At 39.7% G+C, this 17,222-nt stretch overlaps 2 protein-coding genes across 2 annotated transcripts in view; one reads left to right on the forward strand and one right to left on the reverse strand.

The window, feature by feature from the left end:
- Positions 1–848: 848 nt before the first annotated feature.
- LOC136237135 (phospholipase DDHD2-like) lies at positions 849–10,889 on the reverse strand. Its single transcript, XM_066027433.1, has 14 exons — positions 9,806–10,889; positions 8,621–8,825; positions 7,536–7,625; positions 7,134–7,284; positions 6,736–6,838; positions 6,549–6,689; positions 6,382–6,425; positions 4,247–4,370; positions 4,093–4,200; positions 2,344–2,552; positions 1,792–1,967; positions 1,557–1,739; positions 1,296–1,428; positions 849–1,032 (listed from the first exon to the last, which is right to left on the reverse strand). The coding sequence occupies exons 1-14, from the start codon at positions 10,847–10,849 to the stop codon at positions 957–959; spliced, it is 2,787 nt and encodes a 928-aa protein (XP_065883505.1). The 5' UTR covers positions 10,850–10,889; the 3' UTR covers positions 849–956.
- LOC136237134 (DNA-directed RNA polymerase II subunit RPB2) overlaps positions 10,870–17,222 on the forward strand; it is a 44,598-nt gene continuing 38,245 nt past the window's right edge. Inside the window, exons 1-3 of the mRNA XM_066027431.1 lie at positions 10,870–10,984; positions 14,988–15,199; positions 16,449–16,564. Coding sequence (XP_065883503.1) covers positions 10,966–10,984; positions 14,988–15,199; positions 16,449–16,564 — 347 coding nt within the window. The 5' untranslated portion in view covers positions 10,870–10,965. The remainder of the gene's footprint in view (positions 10,985–14,987; positions 15,200–16,448; positions 16,565–17,222) is intronic.

Raw genomic sequence — 17,222 nt, forward strand, 5'->3', positions numbered from 1 at the left:
CACATTAGCCACACACCAGGGGCGTAGCCAGGATTTTTTGAAGGGGGGTTCCAGCACCAGCATTGAGTTACTAGAAGCAGGGGTCTAGTCACTGAGAGACTTTCAATATTTTAATAAATCAAAACTCAGCAAATCGCTATATTTTATGCAAAAAGTACATTAATTATGATGCATTAAGTGGCCCTGGGGTGAAGGTACTGTAGTACTAGATAAAGTCACCTAGTGGAAACATACAGCATAACACATAGAGACACATATAGTAATCTGTAAGTGATGGTTATATCTCACTGTGGTATAGGAGCCATGAATCCACTGATACAAATGACAATCAAACAATATAACTATACAAATATGCATAGCATGAATTCATTTTGCATAACACAAGTGATAAATTACTGAAGCTCTATATCTTTAAACACTGCATACCAAAGCTATAGCAGTATAAGGTCATGCTAAGTTTTGCATTTAATGTTGGAATGTCTGAAAAACTTCATATGGACATGGATATTTACATGCATGTTCTATTAGAGTATACCTGACTGCTCTATTAGAGTATATACCTGACTGCTCTATTAGAGTATATCGATCTTTTTAACAAGTTTTGAAGAGGGCTCATGTTACCTCTGTAAATCCTTCCCTGAGAGATGAATGTAAGTTTTATCAATTGTTGTGCTGTGCCATTACACTATATTGCTCACTCATTTTGTCCTGCCACACTAAATGGTGTGTTAGGATCCTGCTTGCAGAAGTCTAAATTTTACAGGGGGGTTCCTGAAACCCCTTCCCTACGCCCCTGCGTGACACCCTTCTCATACTCATCACAAAGTGTGTCGAGTGTTGTGTTGTAGTTTAATACTGTACCATTCATTCTGTAATTAGTATTTCAATACAAGAAGAAATTGCAATAGAAATAAATATACAATTACAGCATCATAATACAAGTGATTTCTAATTTGTTATTCTTTTACTAAAGGTGGATTGTCTTCATTGTATGTCTTCTTCAATACAAATAATGCCGTATCCTCTGAACGCCTGAGAAAACAAACAACTCATCACATTATTATTATGTCAATGCACAGTGGACCATGAAGTGTCCTTATTAGTGAGGTGTCCTGATTATCAAGGGTGTCCATTTCAAGGGGCTCAACTGGGCTATGTTATTATAAAGATAGTAGAATGTGTAGTTTTCACAGTGTCATAAAAATCACAAAAAATGTTATATTTTCCCCTTCATTTTCCCACACTGGCCTTATTGTGTGCACCACAAACCACACGTTGGCACATCACTCACTCACCAATAGCAAAGGTGACTGCTTAGGGCAAACAAGTATTCATTGAGCTTTTCAATTGGCTTCTCTTGAAGGACACAATCAATCCTATTTCCTTGGTTTAGTTTTCCTATCACCATTTCTTCAGCATCTGTATTCTCTGTGAACAAAAACAAGTTTAATTTATTGTGTCTGGCTCCAAATATTTTTACCAAAGTGGTCAACCTCTTTATTGTAACAAAAAGCAGATAACCCTAAGTATCCATTCTAGAGATATGTTTACACTACCTTGTTCATTTGTCAGCTCTTCTGGCTCAGGTGATGCAGCAGTGATGGGCGTGGCTTCTTGTTGTGCACCAGAGGAGGTGTGGCTTCGAGCAAACTCGTTGATGGAAGCTAACATGTTCCGAACACCCTCAACAATATTCTGCTTCAAATTAGCCCCCATCTTGCCAAGGTTCTCGTATAGCTCTGCAGAGGACAATTAGTGGGTGGGGCTCACACGGGGAACCCCATTACTCACCGAGATGGAATCTCTTTCTTCCTTTATGATGTGGCATGAGATATGGAGCTGGTGGCCACGATGACGGCGTCACTAACGGCTCCAGGCGATAAGCAACAGGATCAAAGGGATGAAATATGTTATGTACACAAGGACAAGTTGGTAAATGGTAATCTTCTCCGAGCTTCTCTACACCACTACAAGATGTATACCATTGCATTACACTCTGACTACTCTATTAGAGTGTTTGGCTGGTATATGTAGTAAGCAATAATTTATTCACTCAAAATAGGATAGTGTCAAAAATATGAGCTTGTTAACATGTGACGCTAAGACTGCGACTGACCAAAACCTTTTCAATGGAGGGGGATCCCCTTTGCCTTCCTACTGGCACAGTGCCTTAAGAAAGAGACTGATGAATGTTAATGTTATTAACACTGCTTCTAAATGTCTTTGGTAGACACTAAACCTCCTTACTAACTAAAATCTGTGTGTGCACTATTAGAGTATTTCAGATATTCCACAACACAAACTACTACAACAGTCTTAGATCATGATGATGTTACAACTCACCGCACGGTTAGAAACAAGCCAACTGGTGATCCAACCAGGAACAAGTGACATGGTTTAAACTCCAACTGTTTGTATGACACATATGGCTGCCCAGTGCCAGCTACGCCCTCCATACTAACTGAGAATTTCATGTCCCTCACTAAATCAGCAGCTGAACTGTCCGTCTGTTCACCGTCCACTTCTCTCTCTGCCTTCTGTTTAGCCCTGTCCTACAAGAAGGGAATGAACTCAGTTGAGTTCAGCCTATAACAAGGACTCCGGTCACTACACACTTTAACAAGGTAATCTCTTTACTGTAGCAAAAAAGGGGTAAATTTTGTTACTGAAGTATCTGTTACATAGATCACTGTAGCAAGAACTGGAGTGTCTGTGTCCTGTACAAACTTACCTGTACCTCTACTGGCAGAGGGGATTATAACTCTTAAAGACTGCAAAGATATTTGTCCTAACAAACTGTTAGTCAGCCGGACATGAGCCTAAGATGGTCGGACATTGTAAGGAATGGAAGTTCTCCCAGGAAAATCTTGGTTAGATGCTTAGATAGGCAAATATGATTATCTAAATTACATTTAAGTGTATTGATATTTTTTACTTCAAAAGCTAAAGTAACACATGAGCAGAGGACTGAGAGAAGTGAAGACACTGATAGAGCTCATGCATACACCATAATTATTGCCCTTCCAATAGTTGCACACACAATGAAATAATGGTACTAGTAGACTTCTGATGCTTGCTACAACATACAGCATACATGACAACGATGGAACCAACTAGAAGAACAAAGCAATGATTAGATGATTACTGGAAGCAATCCGGATATAGGCATACAGCCTAGCTAGCCCTGGCAATGTGATTTTGCCAGCCCATCAAATAACAACAACATGTAACTTCTCAGTCATCCTGAGGCTGTGGGTACAGCATTCCATAGCTCAGCAGCTGAGTAACTGTCTTATAAATATGCTTTGTAAACTTTTTACCTTTGTCAAAGTAGTTAGTTAAGTCTTTTTTGAAAATTGTAGCATTAGTTCAGTTGCTAATTGTGGCAATAAAATTGTTTGACTGCTCTATTAGAGTATTCCGATTGTTTTTTGTGGCAACACTACAATTTAAACAGTGCAAAGAAGGATATTTAGTTAGATAATGAGCTTGTATTAGCCATTTTATATTGGTCATTTCCACCCACTTTCCGTTCCCGTCCGTACCTAGATAACTCACTAGGTATATATTGATGCTGCTGCTGTAGCTAGGTTGGTTTATAACTTATATATATATATATATATATATATATGGGTAAGTTGTCACATGATCGGACAATCATTGTCCGACTTAAATTTGTTTGCTAGGACAAATGCCTTGTATGCTTGGTAAATGTCCGTTGACCGACCCGTTATAATCCCTTCTGTCTACTGGTGTCTGGTGATAGAGAAGTGCCGATAAGGTTTACTGGATATAAGTAGCAGTGGGGCATGAGGAGGTCAAGCAATGACAATCATGTATAGTGAAGTTAGTAGCTCACAACATATATGGATGCTATTTTGGGGTCATGCCCCTAGGGAAGTTTGAGGCTCAGAGATAGTGTTTCATTGTGTAAATTGATTAGCAACTTGACAGAATGTGATTGTTCTTATCTCCATCAAGTGAAGGGGGAGGGGCTGTGAGACATGGACCTTTTGTTTTCACTGCCTCCGTTAGATATATTAACTATCTATATTATGGGCTCCTAGTCAAGTGTTGCAATCATAAACTCACTTTAGCCAGTTTAATCCTATCTGCTTGAGTGGTGATAAAATCAGCTAGTTTCTTCCTAGGTCCCATTGGGATACTGAGCTCCTTCAGATCTGCCTGATTTATCAGTAACTATAAGGAGACAATGACGTTATAAGTTGTGCTATATACTGCCCACCAGAGAGTCTAGGTCAATTTGTTCCTTCTCAAGCACTGCAAGATAGTCATCTAGACCAAGTTGTTCCATGGCTTCCTTCAGTGTTAAAGGAACATCATCTAAATCTTCCCCTGCCATTTCATTGCTGTGTACGGGTGACAGGTAATACAGTAAAATAGACATGAGGCTATAAATATGAGCACTACACTTTTGAGCAGTCCTCAAAACTCATCTAGCTATTATGCTTATGACAAATAATTATTATTATTATTCCACCATCTTTTGTTAATCAGACCATCTCCATTAATGTTTTACAGTAGAACATAACAGCATCTGCCAAAATGTGGCCATTAAAAACCATAGAAACGTCATAAGCAGTGAAAAGAAGGGACAACACTGTACAACTGGCTAAATATTTAACCAAATCTTGATTTTTGGTCTGCTAGCCGATCACACTCACCATGATGCATACATCAGTATGCCAAAAGGCACCTCTGCCGGGCTGAAGTGACGTCTTACATTTAAAAAAATCAAGCCTGTAACTTTAGCGCTTTAGCCGTTAATCAAGTTACACTTGTCTGAAGAAGTCAGTCAGTCAGTCAGTAGAAAATTCTACTATTAAAATAAAAAAACTCCTAGCAACTTTTTGGGTGGTCACTTTTGGGCTTGGTTGTGCTGGCTGTGAGGTACTTGTGCAGTTTCTAGCAAAAAAAATTTTTTGTGAAAATGTACTAACCTCCATTCATACATAACAAGTACGCAAAAAAATTTGGAATTTTCAACTAGAGTAGGGACCATAGCACTTCGTTGTCAACTATGTTCAACCCGTTACACAGGATTACGAATCAAGAACTGTTTAAAAAGCACCTCTGCAATCAAAGTAGCCACTATGAAAAATACAGATGATTTCTGATACGAAGAGAAGCCATCACGTGCTACTGCTAAATCGACACCTTTTGCTGTCAGCAAAGATGAACGGGACACAAAGGAGGACACTGGTAAGTCCATGAAGAATGCATTGTATGTACCGAAGTATGCCAAAAGGCATCTCTCGGGCTGACGTGATGTCGAACAGTGAAAAAAACAAGCCTGTAGCCTTCGCCGTTATCGAGTTACACTAGTCTGAAGGCATCAGTCAGTCAGTCAGTAGAAAATTCTGTTAAATAATTTAAAAAAAAAACTTCATAGCAACTGGTTGAAAGTGTTTCGAGTTGATCTGAAGGCTTGTTTGGGCCCAGCCAATACTGCTTCATCATCGTCAGGGAAAGTGAGGCTGGTTTCTGGGTGATGTTGTTTCATGGGCCATGCCCACACCTTTACTATACAGTACTATCGTACTGTATGATAATTATTGTGTAGAGAGGTATCCAATATACTGTACCCCACCCATACCAAGATTAGGGAGACACAGGAAAATAAAACTTTTAGCTGCTAATGTCACACCTACTCTCTATCAAAGAGTATAACAATGAGATAGACAGGGTGGGATTAGCAGTGCAGGGTGTGGCGCCCACCGCTCATCAGTACCATGAATAAAACACAAGGGCAACACATGATAATATACAGCAGCTAGTAATTAAGTTGTTGCGCAGACGCAAGCATAGCATCAGTTCGCAGTTGGTGTCAAATTCAGAAGAGAAACAACTTACTGCCCACCCACCCTGTTCCCCTAAAAGTTCCTTATTTACTGACTAATTTCCCTCCACTTACTAATTTTCCCTCTCCACTGGCTAAGTACCTCGTGCTACCAGTGTGATTGGTGTGGGCCAGGAGCTGGGCCTTTTCCCCCAGCTCTGGATATCCCTCCTGCTTGTGACCCAGGATGCAGGTCCTCGCAGGATAGGGGATTTTCCCCTGGCCAATACACACCTCTGCCAAAACTTCTACACAGCAGCCAGGCTGTGGAAATGGAAAGGGGAGATCTGTCACCTACTGCACTGCTAATCATGGTGAGTATATACTATGTGGTTTGTGTTGTGGTTATGTTTATGATAGTCCGACAATTATTAAAGCAAAAAAAAAACAAGGGGGGGGGGGGGGAGAGGGGAGGGTAATCAAAGTGACATTAAATGATTTAATAAGTTGCTGTGAGTTGCAGAACCCTCAGTCCACAAAGGAACACACACACGCACACATTACACACACTCAGTACAAACCTGTCATTAGCAAACACATCATTCATCCGATAGGCACCGCCACCCTATGATAGTTAGTATAGCACACCAGTGGGTCACTAGTACACACTACACAGATGAGTATGTACAGAGACTTACATTCAAACATACAGACATACAGAGACAGACAAACACACATACAAACATACTTGGTGGGTTAGTATATCATATAATATACAAGAGCCGAGTGAGTGTCCCATCAATGATACTCCTCCAGTGAACCGAGGATTCCTCTGATGGAACAGCTGATACATCCTGTTCACCTCATCAACAACTTCGCTGACGATAGTCTAGTAACAATAGTGGATAGTATCAGATTTGTAGTAAGGACCTTACCTGACAGTGTACTGGACTAGTATAGAATAAGATATCTAGTAGAGTGGAATTGGTGAAGTCTCTTAAACGTGATATGCTTGGTAACGTGATCGGCTTTAGACGACTATATAAATAGCTAAGATATAATCCTCTACACAAGGAAAAACACACAGACAGACAAAAGGACAGTAGAGGGACACACACACAGATGGACTAGTCCACTCTAGCATCATCAGTGTGGTGTGTAAGGTATCATGTACATAAACATGGAGTCAGTTAAACAAGGACCAGCACACAGCCGGACACGTAAGGATAGACACAAACAGACACATAAGGACATACACACAAACGGACACACAAGGATAGACACAAATATACAGCAGATGGATACACAAGGATATACACACATACAGACTAACCAGTCTACTCCAGTATCATCACTATGTAAGGTATCATGCCAGTGAACTGGTAGAAACTCCACTCTACCACCTTGATCACCTCCATGAGATTGTTGACCGGTAAACTGATGTGTAGACAGCATTAGTTGGGACACTTCTCTGAAGTCATCCACTGTAATAATAATTTACTAAGGACCTTAAGTGGCAGGGATTTCCCAGAGGATTAGGGCTCAAAGAGACATTGGATATTTCATCACAAAGATACATGTCAGGTCTGTTTTAATGCTGAGGTGCCAAAAGCTAAGCTAATAAACTCTGTGTGTCTGTATAAGTGTTACTCTGGAGAAATTGCTGGTCATACTACTGAACAATATGAAATGTAGTGTATTAAGGTCAATCAATATTATTGCATATACAACTTACCACAATCAACCAGTTTTCTGAATGACATATCACATACTGGACCAATACCATGCACCACAAACACCAGGTGGTCGATACGAGACTGCTCCCCTGTAACAACATTATATATCACAGAAGGACTGCAGTATGAAATACGTATCCCCTGTCTGTTATATCTTAGCAGTTTAACTGGTTACTCCAACAGAACATACACACTGTGAGTTGTACCACTTTGATGATGTAACACGTGTATATAAGGGAACTATTTAGGAAGTGACTTCAATTAATTGGACAAAAACTCAGCCTCCTCACAATTCAAAAAAAAAGTGAAGGGCATTTTTTTTGCTAAATCCACAAACAAATTTTTATCCCTAAACAATAAACATGCATGTTCAACGTTTCGTGTACTTGTGTGTAGCGTGTGTGACTGTTCTTGAAAAAAAAAACATTATCACAAAAACATGCGAATGGCTATCCAAGTTGTACCACATACAATAATGATCAATCAGGACATTGTTGCTAATACATGACAAGCTATATTATTATACACAGGCCTATACAATACCTTGGTTACTCTAAATAAAAAGCGCTCATTCAATTGGGTGTATGCTCTATTACAACAATGAGCTTGGTATATTAGCTTAACACTAGAGGAGGTTACATGGAATCATAATTGCCAAGAAGTTTATCATGTTAACTGCATTTTTGAGACTGTAAGGTGGGGTAAAGCATTAAAGGAGGGCAGCAATCCAGCAACATCGAATGGTTTTTTGGTCTCCTGTGATCCGGCATACCACTACAGTCTTTGTGAAGTACGCTGACTTCTTGGGTGTTTATTCATATTATTTTCTCCTCTCTCTGTCTTTAAAACTGATCAACAAAGACATCTTACTTACATCTGTGGCACGGCTTGAGATTGCACATGACTAACACATGACCTATTCAATGGACTCAATGTGCCATCGCCATGTATTCATATTTCATCAATTGGGAGACATTTCAACACCCAAGGAGGTCCAGTACACTTCAATTGGGCTCATGTGCATGCTTCAACATTATGGCTTTATCATTGCCTGAAACTATTAGAATTGACAGGGTCACCTTACCTTGTGTTATATGCTCCAAGTTGGGGAATTCCCTGCGAACAGCTTTTGGCCTGTTTTGGTGCTCCTCAAAGTGGACCTGTGAGGTGTTGGGTGGAGGAGGGTAGTGAACGATAGCCTGAGGGGAGTGCATTATCACAGCCTCTCCAGTACCCAGCTCCACCCTCTTATTCCATTGGTTGTGTTTTAGTGCAGCAATGAACTCCACCTGTGAACAATAGACCATAATATATATATAGTCAGGAATTATGTTGTAGTGTCCAGGTTGTCCTGATTATCAGTTGTACTGATTTCAGGGGTCTGAACAAAGCAAACAAACAAGATCATGGACAGGTGTCCTGATTATCAAGGTGTCCTTATTAGTGAGGTGTCCTGATTTCAGGGCTCTAAATGTGTGTACACTAATACAAATTAGTGCATAAACGAATGTACTGCATTCGTTCAATGGTTCAAAGGGTGCAACATTATTCGAATGACATAAGTGAAGTTTGAATTTTGTGCATGCGCAACCTGATTATATTGGCGAGCAGAAGACTGCAAGAATCCGACTGCTCATCACACCATGAACAATTTTCGCTGTGGGCAGTTACACGAGACACTAGAAAGTAATGGAAGGTGGTTGTATGCGAAGCCATTAGGTGTCTGACAAGTTAATTAGCTCGCGTCCCACAAGTGACCACACCCACTGATAATCACGAAGTACAATTGGGACAAGCTGTAGAGGAAGAACATTTGTGAGTTGTGTACTGCTGTAAGGTTTTTAAACAGCAGCTACATCTTGTTGTGTGCTTTCTCCTGCTGCCATAACTTGTTAAACAGACAAATAATAGTGTCAACGCGAGAAATTCCATTTGCCAAAGGGAGCCAGAATGATGACTATTAATTGTTTAATGAATTAAGCTACAATACACTCAAAATTATGCCAACTGCACAATATCTAGCTAACTGTAGCTATAGCAACGTACAAATGTTCACAAAAGCATTGAATGTTGCACTCAAACCCTCGAAGTGTAAAATCGACATTCGTTTATGCACTAATACAAATGGGACCATGGACAAGTGTCCTGATTATCAAGGTGTCCTTATTACTGATTTCAGGGGTCTGTATACAAACAAGACCATGGGTGATTTTACCAAGCTATCCACCATTCTGAGGGGGTCACTCTACACACAATCACTACTACTAACCTCTAATTGTTGTGCTATTTCCTCCTCATATGGCTGTAGCCATCGATCAGACTCTGTGTGGTAGAACCAGGTACAACGCCGCACTGGACAAGAATCTTCCTTCCAGTAAATAGCATAACGCATACGCTCATAAAACTTGACATCATAACGCCCACCATCAGTTGCAACAATCACTTCATCTCCTTGCTGTGGGCCACGAGGCAGCAAGTACTGGCTCTCTAATTTATTAGAGTCTAAGAACGAAAATGGTGTCCAGTGATCCTCGCCGGTACGCTTGTAAAACCAGTGTGGTCTGACTGGGGGAATACCTGCATTATGTGTGACAACACTAGGGGGTGCCCCTTGCTGAATAGGGGGAGCCCCCCGCTGGAAAGGAGGGGCAACACTAGAAGCGGGTGGCATTGGTAAAGAAGATGGAGGAATTACTGATGATGGCGCAGGCATTGTTCTTGGAGGAGCTGCCATAGTTGGTTGCGATGGTGACATGAATGGTGATGCTGGAAAGATCGGCTTCTTCTGCTGTTGAGCTGATAGCCTGTAAGGGTTAGCAGCTACTGCAACTTCTCCTGGTGGCTTGTCTGGCTTAACTAACGGATGGATGGAATAGTCGTCTTCTGGTTGTACTGATAGTTTTGGTTCTGTGAGCATTTCACTGCCAGGAGGTTTCTGTGGCTGGCTAAAGGAACTAATGACAGGGACCTGTTGACTGATGGAGTCACTCTGTTTAGTTGTCACTGGTGGAGGAGTGGTCAATGGTACTGTAGTTAACTCAGCTGGGGAACTTGTGGCTGGTGAACTAATAGTTCTCATTGGTTCTTTTCTCTTTGATAGTGGACTGCTCGTCAATGACTGACTTGGGGACGACTTCGAGCTTGATATTGGAGAGGGCGCCTTGGTGGTTTCCTTGGTAGAACTCGCTCCTACACCTAATGTCACCGGGGAGGACATAATGAAGTCGTCCATTCCTAATGACAACCCGCTAGCTTGCGATGACGCTCCGAACAAGCTGGCGGGAACTAGTTGAGGTGACTTCTTGTCCGTCATCTTTGTGACGTAGAGTTCCTAATTATTTCGTTACAATTTGGATATTACTCCGGATACTAGTATATAGATTGGCGGAGTGCAAGAGTAGCCACGTTGTCTTTCCAGTAGACTACAAAATGTTTGAACCAGAAGCGGGTGAGTGTTAACCCCACACTAGCATACTGCAAACGTGTTATGATGTGCGTTAAATAAATGTCATCTCAACTTTTATATAAAGTGCACTGAAGTGTTTCCGAGGATTCACCTCTCTCACTTATGTATTTTATAAAAGCCAAACACCAGTTATCAAGTGATACCAAATCTCACTGTGAGGATCACCTCCAAACACTTTCAGTTCAGTGCAAATTTGATGATTCAGCTAAGCTGGAAGCTATTGCAATCGTTTGTTGTCAGGATTCCATCCAAGGCAATTATCTGCTTCATACTTTAGGATACTAAACTCAACGATTTTCGCTTAGGTTCCCTGGGCTAGTGGTGAAGCACCTCGTACAGGCTCTGCCTTCTGTGCAAACCCTCCAGTGCCCAACTGGTAGACTTGATAATAATACCAACTGCTGTTAATTTGCATAGATGGAATATCCAGTGCAGTGTACGATGTGTCGTATGTGATTCCCCACGTCCCACTACTGCCCGTGTTGAATGGCTGCCCAGTGTTTGGCATCCCAATTTATCAACATTTTGAATCTACCATTTATTCAAGTTTTTGCTGACCTTCCAAACCTACAAGCCAGTGAGTCACCTCCAGCCACAATTCCACCAGCTGTGATAGAGACTCCTTATCGTCCAGATCTTTAATTCAAAGTACTGCCACTAATTCAATTGCCTTACTTGAGTTGACCTGTCCATTGGATTCAGATCACCATCTTCAGTCAGCCAGGTCATGTAAACAGAACAAGGTAGAGTATCAGCAATTGTTAGCAGAAATATATCACTTGAACATTTGCAACTACTATGAAACTCTCGAAGTTAGTGTTTTGGGCCACAATCACCGTTTCTGTGTTAAGAACTTATGGAACCTGTTATATTTTATATAGTGTCAAAAGCAGCACTATGAAAAGTTTTGGATGAGCAGCACAGCACCAGCACCAGCAGTGTATTTCGGCTTCCCAAAGAAATGGCACAAATTACTGCGAGTGGTTCACCTCCTCAGACTGACTTTCTTTGTAGTTTAATGTACATGCATGCATAGTATTTAAAAAAGATTAAAAATGGAAGTAGGGATCTATGCAATAAAAGGTAGTGAAACAAGGGATGAATGAGCATAGCTCAGTGGGAAGCCGAAAATAATTGTTATAACTAATGTGCCAAAATAGGGACTTTCTCACCGATGCAATACCATCATTCATCTCTTGTTTCACTACTTTTTATTGCATAGGTCCCTTTAAATTAACATTTTTTAAAAAGTACTAGTGTGTTCAGTTTTTTGTTGTAGCACAGTTAGTTACAGTGTAACTTGTGACTGTTCTATTAGAATATCACACATGACTGTTGTATTAGAGTATCTCGGATCAGCCGAGGGGTGTGCAGCTAGCTAGACCAACAAAGGGTGAGGTCATTTTGTTTACTGTTAAGTAAATAGCTAAGAGGTGTGGTCTCTGTACTCTTGCTATTAGTCCACCTAAATCTTTATTTGATGGGTGTGGTCACGAATCTATCACAAATCGCGAAGTTGCAGATATCTAGCTGGTATACCTCTTATAGTATCGCAGGGACTGAAGCACATCTGAAATCCAGCTCTGAAATAATTCTGTGGTGTCTAAATAAGCTGCTGAAAGAAAGTGTTGAGGTGGAAAATTAACACCTCGATATGGTTTCATTGGATGAAGAAGACAAGCAGCCTGATTGAAGATAAAAGAAAAGACAAGGTGCAGAGGGCCTACACTTGTTGAAACCCCAAAAGGCACATCCCACTGGTGAGTTTGGTATTGTGGCATAAAAAAGTGGCCGTGTGCTGTTTTGTTTGGCCTTTAGCCTTGCAACTATGGTCAGATAGTCAGGCAGTGAGGCTAAAATCCGAGTTTTGGTGATTTTTAAAAAAATTCTAGATATCTGACCACTTGTAAGTGTTTTGTTATATATTATATGGACTAGTACTATTCCATAAAGGTGATTTTTGTCTAGCAAGATGTCTCTAGTATGATTTTCAAAGGTGGAATTTTGGATGGCACGCAAAATTTTTGGGGTGTTCCCTAGCTACCTTGTTGTACTCTCTTCAACACTCCCTTGCCATGCCCACACAGGTGTTAATTCACTAACCCTGTTTGGTGGTTGCATGTGATCGAGGACTCATTTATGTAGTTTTATGTGTCTCATTATTCAATAATGATGATTTAAAAAAATGGTTTCTCTCACACACTTGAGACATATATATATACCACCTATAATATCTATACCTGAGGATAGACTTGTTTACTTATTATAGCAAGATTTCCTGTCATCAAAGAAAACAATTCACACAATCTGCTACCATATACCCGGAAATTTTTGCGGTACGTATTTTCATGGCTTTCATGGTTAGTAAGACTACCATGAAATTTTATCACATGAAAATTTATGAAACTTCATCTCACCATACTGAAAGTAGTGTGGCTCCTGGTGTGTGATAGTGTTTGTAGATGTATGGGGGCTCCACATATGCTTACAAAATAGTATCACTTATTCCCGATTTTAAAGTGGGCGTGGCTCATGAAGATGCTAGCCTACTGCAAGGCTAAACTATGCCTCAGACAGAGATTACTGTTATTGTGCTATTTGGTTCTTACATATTTTATTAATTTGTACGGCACTTGAAGTGAATATCAATCCAGACCCTTCGCAGCTGTGTAGTAGAGAGCAAAATCTTTGAATCAATCTGTGAAAATTAAAATGCAAAAATCCTGACAAAGTACATAACCGTGAAATATACATACAGCAAAAATTTCTGGGTATATTGTTACACATTTCTTATACAATATTGATCAAGTTGCTAACACTGCTGTATTTATAGATGAGTAAAATATGGTGGGAAGATTTGGATAATTTTTGTAACTAGGTCGTAGCTCATCATTTGCATAATGGCTAAATTTTTTTGAAGGGAAAGTTTTGTAGTTTAGAAGTGGTCTGCAGAATTTACAAAAAAAAAAATTTCTACCTTGAAACATTTATGTATAATGAGCCTTATCCGAAATTATGTCACAGACATAAAATGGCCGCTGTAGTGTGGGGATGTTCGTAAAATTTGTATGGGCGACTATGGAAAGAAAATTTTTGAACGGCGATATCTCAGCTAAGATGGAAGATATTGAGTTCTAACCAGCAGGTATGGTTATACATTAGCTGAAAGAATAGGAATCTAGCGTTATTTTGAAAATCAACTGAAAATCGCTTTTACGTACTTATTGTAACGTCTTATAACCATACCTGCTAGTTAGAGTTCGATATCTTCCTTCTTGGCTGAGATATTTCTGTTCAAAATTTTTCTTCCCATAGTTGCCCATACAAATTTTACAAATGTCCCCACATTACAGCGGCCATTTTTATGTCTGTGACATAATTTCGGATAAAGAATGGTAACTTCCTTACATCATGTGATCAGCCATGAATTGAAATGTGTGATGTACAAGATAACTAAATATGTGCAATATGTAGCAGTGAGACGGTCGCTTGTTATAATTTTTCAGTGTTGATCTTACCAGCTTTATGGTTGATCCGACATGAATCAGCCAGCAACACTATTTGCCTCAAAATACTTGTTTACACTATGGTGTACAGTGACTCCACCTGGTTAGTTTAATCTGCTAGCGACAACAGTAACAATGTAGGTGAGAACTACAGCCTACACCCAACCTTATCTGACCTGACAAATGTCAGACCAAACAAGGAAATGGGTGGCAATCTTGTTAATTGGTCGGCAATCTTGTTAATTGGTCAGCAATCTTGTTAATTGGTCGGTAATCTTGCTAATTGGTCGGTAAATAGCCGATGACCGAGTGTTATATTCACTCCTGTTCCTGGTTGAGGATATTTTCTGTGTTCAACATTTTTAATATCACTATGGTAATTACTTTATCTTGTGGGTGTAATGTAATCTCCTTTGCCAGTTGGGCACTGTAAGATGAGCCCATCCTAATAATTATTATTAACTTAAATGTTCACACAGCTGGCTATGACGAAGATGAAGAAATTACACCAGACTTGTGGCAGGAAGCTTGTTGGATTGTTATCAGTTCCTACTTTGAAGAGAAGGGGCTTGTCAGGCAGCAGCTGGACTCATTTGACGAGTTCATCCAGATGTCAGTCCAGCAGATTGTAGAGGATACTGCAGCCATAGAACTACAAGCTGAGGCGCAGTATGATGACAGGGAGGCACAGGTGGGTGTGGCTAGTTTGTATATACATAACTTTGCTGTATTGAGCCGGATCCTCAAAAGTATTTAATAACTCATGGATGCAATTACACATGATCTTGAAATTTAGTTCATTTGTAATAATACTTGACCTGCTAAGAATATTTTAAAATCTTTTCGTTCTAATATGTCTGATGTAATATTTATGGCCAATCAAAATTTTCACCATACATTTCCCATGGGGAAGCCATAAAAGCATAGTGTTAATTGCATCCCTTTCCTGAACTCAAACCATACCTGTCTGTTGGTGACACCTTTGCTGTCACCATTAATCATCTGGTTGGCTGAAATGTTTACTCTCTTGAGAAAAAATCCACTTTTAATTTTTAATAGAGCTGGGTGGTATTGAAAAATAGCCAATGGTATACCTTTCATAAAAAGTATCACAGTATTACTAAATATCACGGTATTACTAAATATCACGGTATTAATGTAAAAGCCATTAGTATAGACCTTATTCATTTAGAACAGTAAGCGCCCTCTGATGTCACGCGAAGCCATACAAGGGTCCCTATTTACCATGGTAATGGCTTTTCGGACGCCATTTTGAGTTCTAAACCTGGGCGAACACAACGGTTGCTATCATGTTACCATAGTTATGGTACTGCAAATGGCGAATTTGGCGGAGAACTGTGATGTTACTATGGTTTTGGTACTGCAAATGGCGAATATTGGCGGACAACTCCTTCGCAACGGATTATAAGCGCTATGAAATTAATTCAGTGAATAAGGTCTATTAAAGTAACTGTCAACAAAAACACCAAAATTAATACCCATGGTAGCTCAGCAAACCTCAGGTACAAATTACCACAAACAAACTTGTTTACATAGTTTGGTTAGCTGACTACATCAGCACCTGCCTACAAACATTGTCACATGTCTGGTTACCTTCTAAATATGGGATGAAACAAGCCCACAGGGAGGCCATAATGTCCAGACGGTATGGCGGTATTAAAAAAAAAACAGGTGGTATTAAAAAAAAACAGGCAGTATCAAAACCTGTATGACTTAATTATCACAGATTACTAACAATACTGGTATATCGCCCAGCTCTAATTTTTAACTGTTTTTTTTTCAGGATCCAACTCAACTTGTACATACTATAAGTAATCATATTACACTATATAGATAGCACACAGTAACCAACCATCAGTACTTCATTGTATTGTAGTGTTGACAAGTTCCCCTTTATAGTAACGATGTGTTCATTGTAGCCACCAAAATATGTTCTGAAGTTTGAGCAGATTTACCTCAGCAAACCTACTCATTGGGAGAAGGATGGAGCACCGGTGGCCATGATGCCAAATGAGGCAAGACTGAGAAATCTCACGTAAGTTATTGTTAGCAGCACAGCATTGATAGGTAATACTATTATTAGCACACAGCATTGACAGATAATACTATTATTAGCACAACATTGACAGGTAATACTATTATTAGCACAGGGTAGTATGGGACACTTGAACCGAGCTGCACATTATAATCGGTTCTGTAGAAAATGGCACTAAATAGTGATGCTTTATTGTAATGTAGGAAAGATTTAGTGCTAACGGATTAAATCTTTCCTACATTAATGTGGCTTTTAAAATTAACAACTATATGCTAAATGTGTTGTCACTAATTCTCCACAGCATGTATCGTACTGTAAGTTATGTTGTGGGAAGAGATAATAGTCTCATAGGCTCATTGCGAGTGTTAAGACTTCACCAATAGAAAGATCAATTGAAAAGTTCTACTATTCAGTTAGTGTGTTTGTGAGTAGGTCTACATTCTATTAGGGTAAGATACCATATGTTATATATGCTGGCCACAGCTTGGGTACATGGTTTGGCTTAATTTGTGTGATATTTGGCAGTTCAGAAGTTGATATAATTTATTGTACAACAATAAAGCAAATTAGCCAGTTCAAATCACAAATTTTTTTTTACTCAAAGTTGTGTCAAAAGTTCATAAATATTATCTGAATACTCTACTCTGTATGTTAAGTT

The sequence above is a fragment of the Dysidea avara genome, chromosome 10 (genome assembly GCF_963678975.1).
Source record: "Dysidea avara chromosome 10, odDysAvar1.4, whole genome shotgun sequence".
NCBI lineage: Eukaryota > Metazoa > Porifera > Demospongiae > Dictyoceratida > Dysideidae > Dysidea > Dysidea avara.